Below are 12,384 nucleotides of genomic sequence, written 5' to 3' on the forward strand. Positions count from 1 at the left end.
CACGACGCTCTGTGAAATAATGCGCTTGTGACGATACATCAAAGTGAATTTATTGATGACATTAAAGTTTTGCATGATGTCAACTGGATTAGCTTGAGAAGTTACTATAGAAATTAACAGAAAAGTAGTTTATTTGTATGTAAGCAAATTACGACTAGGTCACATGACATCTGAATTATAATTGGTAGATGGTAACAAGATTAAATCATTATGGATTAATTACTGAGTCAATATTGGAAACAGTTACTGACATTACATTAGCTTAAAACTGTTATTGCAAACGTCGGACAAGGTAATTTAAATTGTCATTACATCGACAGCTTAACTGGTTTTTAAAAGCTGAACAGATGACGTTTGTTACACGTTAACATCAAAATCGTAATTATTAGATGCCTTCAATTGAAGTGATATCAAAGAAAGTTTATTCTGTAAAGAAAACACATGTTTTCTTTACAGAATAAACTGGTGCAAGATATCTGTGGAAAGCGTACGAAGTCTAATTTAAAACCAGAATAATTTTACACTATCCAAGGCTAAGGATTTTCACGTATTCAGAAAAGTAAATTTAATAAACTGAGTTTTTCTAGTGAAATATCAAATTATTGTCATTTTATCTGATTATTATTGATATGATGATTTTAGCGTTTTCATCAGAGCCTCCGTAGCTCATTCGATAAGGATTATACCAGGGGCAAATATTTAGGGTGTGCTATGTGCGGTGCTCATCTACGGAATAGCAATATCACCTATTATCTTTATTGCATTTATTCTCGTTAAAGACTCCCCTAATTGTTTCTTGGCTTCGTATGACTCCTAAAATTAAACACAATATACTAATGCTTCATGAAGAGGACATTTTTCGACGCGTAAACAATTCCGGGTATGAGATCACAAATACACACACTTTGAGTCCTTTGAACAGACGTACAGATGACGCAGCGGCTCAAATTTTTCTCGTTCCAGTGTTTTCAAATCGCCCAGAAGGTGAGGCAGGGTGAGCGCTGAGGTAATGGTACCTATAGATTACTGGCTGTGATTAGTTATCATGTCAACCAATCCAATTGAACGTTATCATTTATCAGGAGTTGCAATATTTGTTTTCTGAGTTTCATCTATTATGCGTGCGTGAAGTGTGAACTGACACCGATATAGAAAAGAAATTTTCTATAAACAATTTATAACCTTTTCTGCCCATTATTACAATGGAAAACAGCGTTCACGATCTACTGAATGTCCCGTTTCTACCAGCGCTTTCACGGAAAGTATGATTGATTAGAGTCGAAGGTGGTTAGAACTTGAGTATAAATTAGTAAGTAAGAAAAACGAGTTTTTTCAGCCTTATTTTGGTTCCATTCGGAAAAATAATAATTTCCCAAGCGATTACTTTTTTTTTATTTCTGTGCGTATTATACGGCTGTATTTAAAAAGCGTATTAAAATTAAAATTAGCCATGTCTCACTCTAGTATTTGCCAATGATAATCTAATCTCACCAAGAAGCGTAAACGCTTTGTTCACTTCTCACATGAATGACGCACGTGAAGCATAGCTAAGGTTCATTTTACCTTTATGATTTCTATATTTAAAATTATATTAATTGGTAAATTAAAGTATTCAAAGTTACCCTATCCTATTTATATCCTATATATATATATATATAGGATATAAATAGGATATATACATTATTAAAGTGCTATTCTGAAGTCAGTACAATGATCTTCATTCTCTAAGTTAATTTTATCTACGTTTTTCTTGTTAACTTGTAGAATTTATCAGAGATTATTATTATTATAATTTTAAACCCCTACAATCCGTTATATTTCAAAGCTTTCATAAACTTATTCCATAAAAAAATCTGAATTTTTTCAAAATGTTTATGATAACAACTGAAATGTGTATATTTATTTTTTAATTATTTCCTTACTTGCTCTACTTTCGTTACAACTTCAACGCTATAAAACACACGTACTGACCACATTAATGACTATTTTTAATGCATAGTTTTTAAAAGACGTTCGGAGAAGTCCATAGGATTCCCATACCTTACGTCAAAGGCATCTCCGAACGTCTTTCAAAAATTATGAGGGGAATACAATTTTGCCACAACTTACAAACCTATCAACCAAATTTACAACTTGTTACCTTCTCCTAAGGACAAACTCTCACCTCTAATGTTACCTGGCGTTTATGAGATCCCGTGGTCCTGCAAATTGTCTTACTTTGGTCAGACAGGTAGGTCTGTTCAGAAACGCATCCCGGAACATCAAGACCACATTCGTCTTTTCAAACTGCAGAAATCTGGTCTCTCCCAACACGGAGTTGAAAATCCAAACCATAGGATCCATTGGAAGAAGTCGAAACTTTTACACAGATCTTTATATAAATATGAACGTTTATATAAAGAAAGTGCTGAAGCCCTATTACACAGACCAAATTTAAACCGCAACGACGTTCTTACTATTCCTAAAGTATGGGAAATTGTCATACAAAATTGTGTAAAATAATCTTTATATTACACAATTTTGTATGTATGTATGTATGTATGTATATATATATATATTTTTTTTTTTTTCAGTTATATTTAATTTATTTCTATAACGCGTTACTGCACGAATATTGAGATTCCATTGTAATCATGCGCCCTGCTGTATGTTATTCCTAGTATAGTTTGAACTGCTGTACTGATGATGTCCCAAGAAACTGAGGATGAAATATTTACTTATTAAATAGTCATTACTGTGGTTAGTACGTGTGTTTTTTAATGATGAAATCACCACAGGTTTCGTTATATAAAAACTCCAACGCATCGTACAAACTAATAGCGTTGCGAATTTTTCTCTGAGCGATGTCAGTCAATTTTCCTGGCTGTTTACTCCGAAACATTTCGATGACCGATCTCCAGTTTCATTTGTATTTAATGTCATCATAAACCCTCCCTGCTGATATTGATTCCGGTTTCACATTTGATGTTCCCGTTGATATGTTCTCCAATGACAATAAGTGTTTTTTTCTCTTTCGTCTTTCCTTTCCGAATATTACTAACAACAGGGTTTGTTTCTCCTTCTGCCATGTTATCAGTGATCCTTGGGCTTCTATAACACAACTATAATAATAACATGATAAATCTGCAACAACATAAACAAAAACGAACAAGGTAAAAACTAAAATATACTAAAGACTGAGCTCGTAATTCATGTTTATGTCACTAAGAAATACATTAAATGTTATTAGATCTATTTCCTTTGGAAGATGCATACAAAAGAAATCTATCGTTTCAGCAACTTGCCTTATTTCAAATTCCTGAATCGGCAAGCATTTATATATCCTTTTACCTCTGTATATTATGATGACATCTGCGTTTCTTTACTTTGTTTTTGGATTGCGTTTTTCGATACAATGAGTGCCAAATACAATTTAGCATGTAAGCAAATGCGATTACGTCATGTAACAGCACAGTTTGCTTAAAAATATAATGCTATAATAAAATTCAGAGCAAAATAATTTGGGTATTTAGATGTGCATATTAGTCAGTGCTAGTAAAAAAACATCATGGGTAACTTAGTTTAAAGAATTAACATTAAATATGTCAATATTACTAGATTATACGGCAAAACACTTCGCATCACAAATTAAAATAATTTTGTTTTCGAATATTAAACCTTCACAAATCATTGATTTATTATATTGTATTTTGGCTAATTTAGTGTCCATCGAAGGAAACTTTTTTTTGCTTGAAACACCGACACAATTGAGTTTATTGTATAATTTAAGTTTTAAACATAGATTAAATCTTTAACAGACCTCTTGGACTTACCTTGGAAATAAGGAAGCAGCTTACACACCACCTCACCCAAGATGAAATTCTTCAAAATGCTTCCTATTAACGTAAAAGGCATACAGAAGACTCCAAGCAAAAGGTCGCTGACGGCCAGGTTGAGTAAAAACACGTTAGTAACCGTTCTCATTCGTTTATTTTGCGCCAAAGTAATAATTACCATCGAGTTCCCAGCGATGGATAGCAGAAATATTAAGCAGTAGAAACAAATGAGGAGAACAGTGTCGCTAGGCAACGCATCGGACTTTTGATCGCCGATGGAAGAATTTTGCCAAAAACTAACCGATAAAGACATATTCTCATACACATCGAACATTCCAGTTATCACATCAGCACTGCTTGAAGAGTTCGTATCATTATTGTCATAGCGTCTATCAACAGTTAAGTCATCGTATGTTGCGTTTACTTGCACAAGGAAATTAAACATTTTCGTAACGGACATCATGCATTTCAGTTGTCACCTGTAAAATTGCTCTGATAACTACGCGTGTATTTCTATTTCCCTCACGAGTGATCGCAATGCAAGCGCATGCACGGATTCTGTATTAAAGCTTAGCATGCTACCAACATCTTCTCAACTACTCTGCCACATCTCGTCCCGTGTAGTCGTTTTCAAAGAAACTATCGATGACGTCACGTATGGTCGATTTCGTCATCATCAAGGTCTATCCATTTATAACGCTCTGTCGATAGTTGTTACTTTTGTCTCAAATCGATGTGAAAAACGAGAACTTAAAATTCAAAAGTGCTGATTCGTTTTAAAAGAAATGATATTTTATTCTAGGAAATATTTTAAAATACAAATTAAATTAAAAATATAAAGGTTAAATAAAAATTCGTGAGATGTAGAAAAAAATTCGTTAAATATTTTCTACACCATTTCTGTATAAATATAAAAATTATATCTGAACTGATTTTCCCTTTCAGTCGTTTCCGACCGTAGCTGACTTTGTAGGCATTGCCCACAAAGTACTCCTGGTGAGATTTTTACAGGGTAATTCACCATTGCTTTCCCCAACCCCCAAATATTATCCGGGCTCAGGACCAGCATATAGCTGGGACGTATTCATGACTGTAATCCATGTGTGTTCACGGGATAAGCTTGCCTGTTCTGGGGGACGAAAAACCCGAGTTTCCGGGTGAAAAAAACCCCTACCACCGTATGAGACCGGCTAACTCGTCTTTTGTCGAAAGAAACTAGATAAAGGTTCTTCAGGTCACTGACTGGAATCGAAACCAGGTCTTCCCGACCAAAGGGCTTCGTCTATACTGACTGTATTAAGTATATTTACATTAAGTATATAAGTATACTTAATACTGAATGTATTAAGTATACTTATAATAATAATAATAAATATACTTAATCGACCTACTAAGTGAATTCAGTAGGTCGATTCTTCCGAAGAACCGTTTATATTTAAATATTTATATATGCCAGTAAAAAATGTGCGCGGATGCAGTAGTGTTTCGTTTATTAGAAATATTGGAAGTGCTTCTTACTAAATATCCCATTTCCATGAAAAGTATGAAAATAAAATATTATACATTAAGAAATATTCAGGAAAAGCTTCGAGCTTATGTTTGTTTCTGCCAAGGGTACAGTATTGATTAAACATATATTAACATATAGAGAGAAATAGGTGGACTGTTCTGACAACGAATTTACAGAAAAAATTATTTGTACCCATAATCAATAACGAGGCCTAATGCAATCTGGAAACTTTACGCTTATTATATGATTGTTATACGAAATAATCTCTAAAATGAAGCATACAAAGATTCAATATCGAGATTGTAGATTTTTTGTATTTTAGCTTTAGAAATAAATGGATTGACAGAGAAAGCGTGTCGAAGAAGGAGGGGAGAATCAACTCTCTCTCTCTCTCTCTCTCTCTCTAATGGTCTCCTTCAGTTCGAGAATGAGATTATTTTATTTTATGATATTTAAATGTGGGATTGATTTTTATTTTTATCTCTCGATGTGAGATCGCCTGTTTCTTTCTAAGAAGAAAAACCCTGAAAATCGTGTACATATTAGGCTAATTAATCTCTATTTTAAAGGCCTTTAAAAATAGCCTTCCCATTCCAGATGGGATTCACACATTTGACCTACTAAGCTACTTAAGCAGGGGCTCCCCCACTTTTTTTTTAGCTTATTCATTATGTGATGTCTTTTTTTTTTTTGTGTGTGTTTCATTTCTCCTCCTGTGAATGCTCCTGCATGCTGAGCTATACCTAGAATCATAGCATATCGCATTTTAAACATTTGAATTATTGTATTATAATTTTTTGATTTTTTATTATTAATCATTAACAAGTGCACTGTATACAACATCTAATTATTTATTTATCCCTTAATTTCAAAGTTTGGGATGCATAAATATTGTTACTGATTAGAAAACAAATAAAATTAACTGGCCATTTTAATGGCCATAAACCCATATATTTACTTAATATTTTACCTTCGTCTTCACTTCTGTGATTTCCAAACCCAGGGACATTTTATGATGACATGGAATAGAGGGTTAGGGGCATCCATCCCGAAAACAGTGCGACGTCGTTTAATGATGACCAAAACCGGGTAATATTTTAAACGAGAGACAAAAAAAAAGGTTTTCCTTATAATTGAGTTGTTTCAATTGCTTTATTAAAAGCTTTACGTAATACAGCAGCGGTTTCTACAAATAATGTGGCAAATACCGAATTGTCATAATAATTACAGATATGAAAATAGTACAGAGTACAGAGTATTACGATAAAATATTATTCCATAACATCTTATCGTAAGAAAATATATCTTACATATTAACTAGAGGAACTTTTCCAGGTATTTTAGGTGGTTCTGAGTAGTTGATGTTTGTTAAGAAGGATTTTAAATCGCGGGAAAAAAACGCAGTTGTTTAATCATTAATCTCAACAAAAATACGATAGAATTCACACGAGTTATACTAGTTAGGTTTAGGAACAAGAGATAGCAATCGGACAATAGTAGTTGCAGTTGCCTGTTATATATATTTCTGTTGGTTTGCGATATCCACACTGGATAAAGACTGTGTTAATCTTCTGGGGATAATAAAGGTGAGCAGCATCCTGTAAACCGATTTATAACAAGTTAGAAATTAGTAGTGCAGCCTATTTCCATTGAAGAATAAATAACGTACAGGATTAGTTTTACTTGTTATTTATAAAATAATTCACTGAACAGCTAAAACCATGTTAAAATTTTAATGGAGTGAAACAGCACTAGGAAAGGTTTAAAATAGTGTTTTTAATTTGCAACGCATTTAATTAAATACTATTTAATACTGCCAATATTTAGTCTCTGTATATTTACAGAGGAATTGTCAGGGAGTACAATATGTGACTTGCAACATACACACAAAAACAGCGCTGTTTCCTTAGTTTTGCATTGCCTTTATGTGTGTGTGTGTGTGTGTGTGTGTGTGTGTGTGTGTGTGTGTGTGTGTGTGTGTGTGTGTGTGTGTGTGTGTGTGTGTGTGTGTTATACGAGCTCATATTTTACTCCTGATGATGTAATACTATTTTTAATTCTTTCCTAGCGCTGTTTCACTCTATTAAACTTTTAAAATGAGTTTCTCCACTTAAATCTTAACACACAAACAGCTAAAACAGTTTACTGATCAAAGCAATCTTAATGTTTCAATATTGCATGCGAAAATTAATTACCTCTCTCTCTCTCTCTCTCTCTCTCTCACACACACACACACACACACACACACACACACACACACACACACACACACACACACACACACACACACACACACACACACACACACACACACACACACACACACACACACACACACACACACACACACACACACACACACACACACACGGCGTGCCTCTCCCTTTTCAGTAACAATGCGTTCATTAACCTTATAAGTGGGAAGTTAATCCGTTTGTTCCGTATTAGTTTAACCTGCCACAAACAATATATTGCGAATTCGAAGACTCCTTTTAATATTCATGCTCCTGAAGTTCCCTCCTCTTTGTCATTACCAACATAGTGAGCGTAGAATGGTTACACTCAGCGGCAGTTGGCGATCTCATGTTCGGTAACAGCTCTCTCTCTCTCTTTCTCTCTTGCCTTTCTCTTTTCTATCTACGTCTTTCCATTGTGAAAGATACCCTCGTTCTTATTAATTAATGTGCTCGGATAATAAAATGATAATCTCGTGAATATTATACTTTATGGGAACACGCGATGCCCAATTATTTCGCAAAGCACCCTCTCTCTCATATTTAAGAAGTAAAATATATGTTTATGTTATATATTATATAGGATATACAGGATATATTACGTTTAAAATTTTGTAAATACATCATTTGTATGATGCTTATACTATTTTCGAGTAAATTGTTCCCTCAACCTGTTGGACTACAGATTACCATGACCTGTTTGTCTTTTTTAATATTTGACCATTACTGGAACTCTATCTTTATAGTTGTATATTATATAAAAGAAATAACGTTGTAATTTTTCTGTATATAATGTAAACTATGGTTTACGCTGTGGTCCGAATTTATTGCTAATGTTTTCAAAGCAAACAAATAAATATTTTGAGTACTTAAGACGTAGATACAATATACTTTCAAATGAAATAAAGTCTGTAACATCTTCATACACTGTTAGAAAAAGATTGAGAAACTACCTCATGGGACTAAATAGCGTTGACTTTTATTTCAAAGATATATTTTAAGAGATCCCTATTATGACTAAGTATATACTATACGTTATGAAAGTTATCATCGTTCATTTGATTCTGTATGGACAATATCGCCAAATATATATTTTTCTTGTAACCGATATGGCTATGGCTCTTGGTTACACACATTTTACTAATTTTTTTTATTTAACTTGCAGAATCTATTTCACCATTTGAATAGTAATTGTATTATATTATATTTATAATATACGTTGTGTTTGTAGTAAATTCTATTATCACTTCTATTGCTGTTACATTTGTTGTGCATGTGTTCATTTTTAAAAGATATTTTCAACTAAACATCAGTTAACCGATCTTATTCTGATATCGGAGGTTTATATAAATATAGTTGCCTCACAACCTCAGCGGAAATCTTATAGTGAAATTTACAAAGTTTTAGTTCGAAAAGTTTTGGAAGATTGTCTAAAATATTCAAACCTTTTCAGCAGACTCCTTATTGCTTAGGCATTGTAGACGTAAATTGAACTGCTTTCTGTTTCCCTTATTTCAATATCTTAGTGAGAGTGTGGAACTTTAATTCGACGGTTACAAGGAAAATATTTTACTTTTTCCACACTTGAGATACACTCCTTAATTTGGTTTCCTTAGTTATCTTTCATATTAGTCGAAGCACGTTCAAAAATGATTTATGTATACGTGGAAAATGATTTCTGATTTTTTTTTCTGACGGAACACGTTTTACATCTTACAGTTTAATGTTCCTGATACGAACAGAGAATGTTAAAAACTGTAGAAATAATGAACGTATATTTCATTATTTCTCTGCTAATTGTCCTAATGATATATTAGGACAATTAGCAGAGACACGCACACATATTATAGGATATTAACTAACTGATTAGTCAAAGAGAAAGAGAAATTTGATTAGCCCATTTTTGCATGAATTAATTGAATAATAACGTTGCACTTTGCTGTTGGCAGAGACCCTTCACGCATATTGTATTTTCGTAACATCTATTCTAATGTGCTGGTTGATTGTCTTTGACAGCGAGTAAGCCTTTGTTATTAAGAATGATCAAAAATATCCCACAAAGAATGTTATAGGATTTAATATTTCGCATGTTTCTGTGACGTCAGCATTGGAACAAGGGAAAATCAGCATGCAAATTAAATTAGTTTATTGACAACTGTCTTAAGCTGTCTTCAACTTTTCTGATAGGTATTAATATTAATTGCTATTAAACTTACTTGTCTGTAGTTCCCCATGTAACATTTAGACCTCCTTTTATGGATTGTGCTAATATTTGCCTTCGACAATCTAATGAAAATCTCATTCTTATAGTTAAATGGTTAAATTATATCTTTTCTTGTAAGATGTAGTCCATGTACATCAGGAGCCTTGTTAAATTTCATGCTTGCAATTACCATTTTTTTGTTAGTTGCCATTTCGTTCATTCACAGTTGCCAATTTTTATTTTAATTTTGCCATCTATACTGAGTAGATTACTAACTTATTATTACTAACTACAAAGAATTTGCTCAAAACATTAGCCATCTGGCATTATGAATCATATTCTCTTGCTCTTCCAGGACCAGTGCAATTGAACTCTATCATTTACGATTTTTATTATACATGGTATCCTATAACTTCCTAGATATTTCAATAATTCATAAAAGTTAGAAAAATTGGTATATTAGAGTGCAGTGTACAGGAAAGTGAATCGCAAGGATTTTTTTTTTTTTTTTTGACTACAGAAAAATATTAGTTCAAAATTTCACCCGTAGTGGGCGCTGTACCACATACCTCATTTGCGAATACGTGCAAACAACAGTTCTATAAAACTCAGGGTGTACCGCTGGCAGCTCGCAATGAACAAATATACTGTATATATATATATATATATATATATATATATTAAATAATACCGCATGGTATTCAGAGATCTGTAGGGCCTTAGGTCCCATGATCTACTCAGATTGGTTTTCAGAACCATCATTTTAGAATCAATGGCTAAGCTTGTTTGTAAGAGTGCATTCCGGTTTGTCTGATTGAGGAAAAACCTGAGTTTCCGGGAGAAAGCCTTCACCCTGATATCAGACACCCAACTTGCCTTCAGCTGAAAAGCCCTGTTTCTTTGTATGCGATACGGAATTCGAACCCAGGTCTTTTTCACCAAAGTGGGTTTTCCAAACCAACTAAGCTGCGGAGTCTCTTTCAAAACTTTTAAATGAATATTGTTAATAAAATGATTAGCACCATTAACAGTCTAATCGTATTATTAGAAACCCCGTCAGAGTTAATGTGCAATATTTGATAATTGTGTTTCCTTCAAAGGATTGCTAAGAAAACTATGACTTATTAACTTATAATTGTTATATATATTTAACACCTAGATAAATAGTAGGTTTTCTATTACGGTATACTAACATATAATGTCTATTAACTGTATATTTTTTGGTAGGTATTCGACTTTTGAGGGATGGAAGGCCTGATTTTTTGGGGGAAAAATCCTGTAACTGCAATATGAGGCTGGTCTTCTGGTAAGCCATTACAAAGTTTCTTTGTTCCTAAAAGAGATTAAAACCCAACTTCTTCCATTCAAAGCACATCACATTACATCATATTCAACAGCCAACTTTTCCAACACTTGGAGAGCTGTCAACTAATTAATGATCACCAGTATGGACTTCGCCAATCAATTTCGCCAGCCTACATCACGCACCTCTGGACTCGTACGATGGAAAGGTTCCGAGAAACCTGTGCCATAAGATAATTGATAGGCTATGACACAGATGGATTCTTAACAAATTACCATCGCTTGGACTGCCTTTCTCGCTTTGTAATTGGATCATCAGTTTTTGTTTAGACTAGTCACTATGCGTAATGATGGAAGTTGGTCGCTGTAGACTCTCTTCATCCACTGACTCACAGGAGATCATTGTCCGCTTTGTGTCTTTTCTACAGATATTTCCAAGGTGGTTGTTTTGCAGAACTAGTGTCTTACATGATTCCCATTTCTTAATGATCTAAAATGCTAGAGAAACAGCTGCTCACCGTCACTTTGCTGTCGAACTGCGTACTCACCAAACTTGTTTCATTCAGTTATCTTTCATTCCATCCTTCAAATCTTTGGAATTTTTTAAAATGATTGCAGTATCCAACTGTTTAAGAAGAATATCAAGAGATTACTCTGCTTCTTGTCTATGCCCACACACAGCTTTTATTTGCTATAGCCCCTGCTGCCTCTTGTGTGTAGGAATAATATAAAAAAATCGTAACCGACTGAGATATATGGGAACTTCCTTTAATCATTGGTATTATGTTTCACTTCTCGAAAGCTCCTTGTTGCAAATTCCTTTTGAAAAATCAAGTCAAGAAACCCAGTTGTTTGTTGCAGATTCTGTTAATACACGTGTCAATGATTCATTTGGTCTTATGAACATTTAATTCCTTAATATCCTAAACAGTTTACATTCGTCAAAGAGTCTCCTAGTTTTAAGAGTCTTAGGCATTTAAGATACTTTTCTTACGTAAATAAAGAGTATTAAAAAAAAAATCAGCTAACGCCTTTTTATTCCCGTGTACGGGGAGTATGCGAAGCCATTTAGCCCTATCTAACTTTTTGGAGACTGAGTGGGCAGTTCAATCTCCACTGGTACCAATCAGAGATAGATGGCCCAAGGCTATCACTAATTAAGCGGTACTCAGGGAAGAGAGACGGCTCAAATGTGCCGCCATCTCGTGGTCCCTAACCCTAGCACAATATATTTAATGTCTGAAATAATGTGGGTTCTACGGTCGATTTTCTTGAGTTTACAGGACGAAAAACCCGAGTTTCCGGGAGGAAAAACCTGCT

At 33.8% G+C, this 12,384-nt stretch overlaps 1 protein-coding gene across 1 annotated transcript in view; it reads right to left on the reverse strand.

Annotated features, from left to right (window-relative positions):
• LOC150104842 (cholecystokinin receptor-like) overlaps positions 1–4,260 on the reverse strand; it is a 48,863-nt gene extending 44,603 nt beyond the window's left edge. The window contains exon 1 of the mRNA XM_090395073.1: positions 3,813–4,260. Within this exon, the coding sequence (XP_090251199.1) occupies positions 3,813–4,260 (448 nt within the window). The remainder of the gene's footprint in view (positions 1–3,812) is intronic.
• Positions 4,261–12,384: the final 8,124 nt, after the last annotated feature.

Source organism: Typopeltis vanoorti, chromosome 7 (genome assembly GCF_054136105.1).
Source record: "Typopeltis vanoorti isolate ZY-2024b chromosome 7, IOZ_Tvanoo_1.0, whole genome shotgun sequence".
NCBI classification, from domain to species: domain Eukaryota; kingdom Metazoa; phylum Arthropoda; class Arachnida; order Uropygi; family Thelyphonidae; genus Typopeltis; species Typopeltis vanoorti.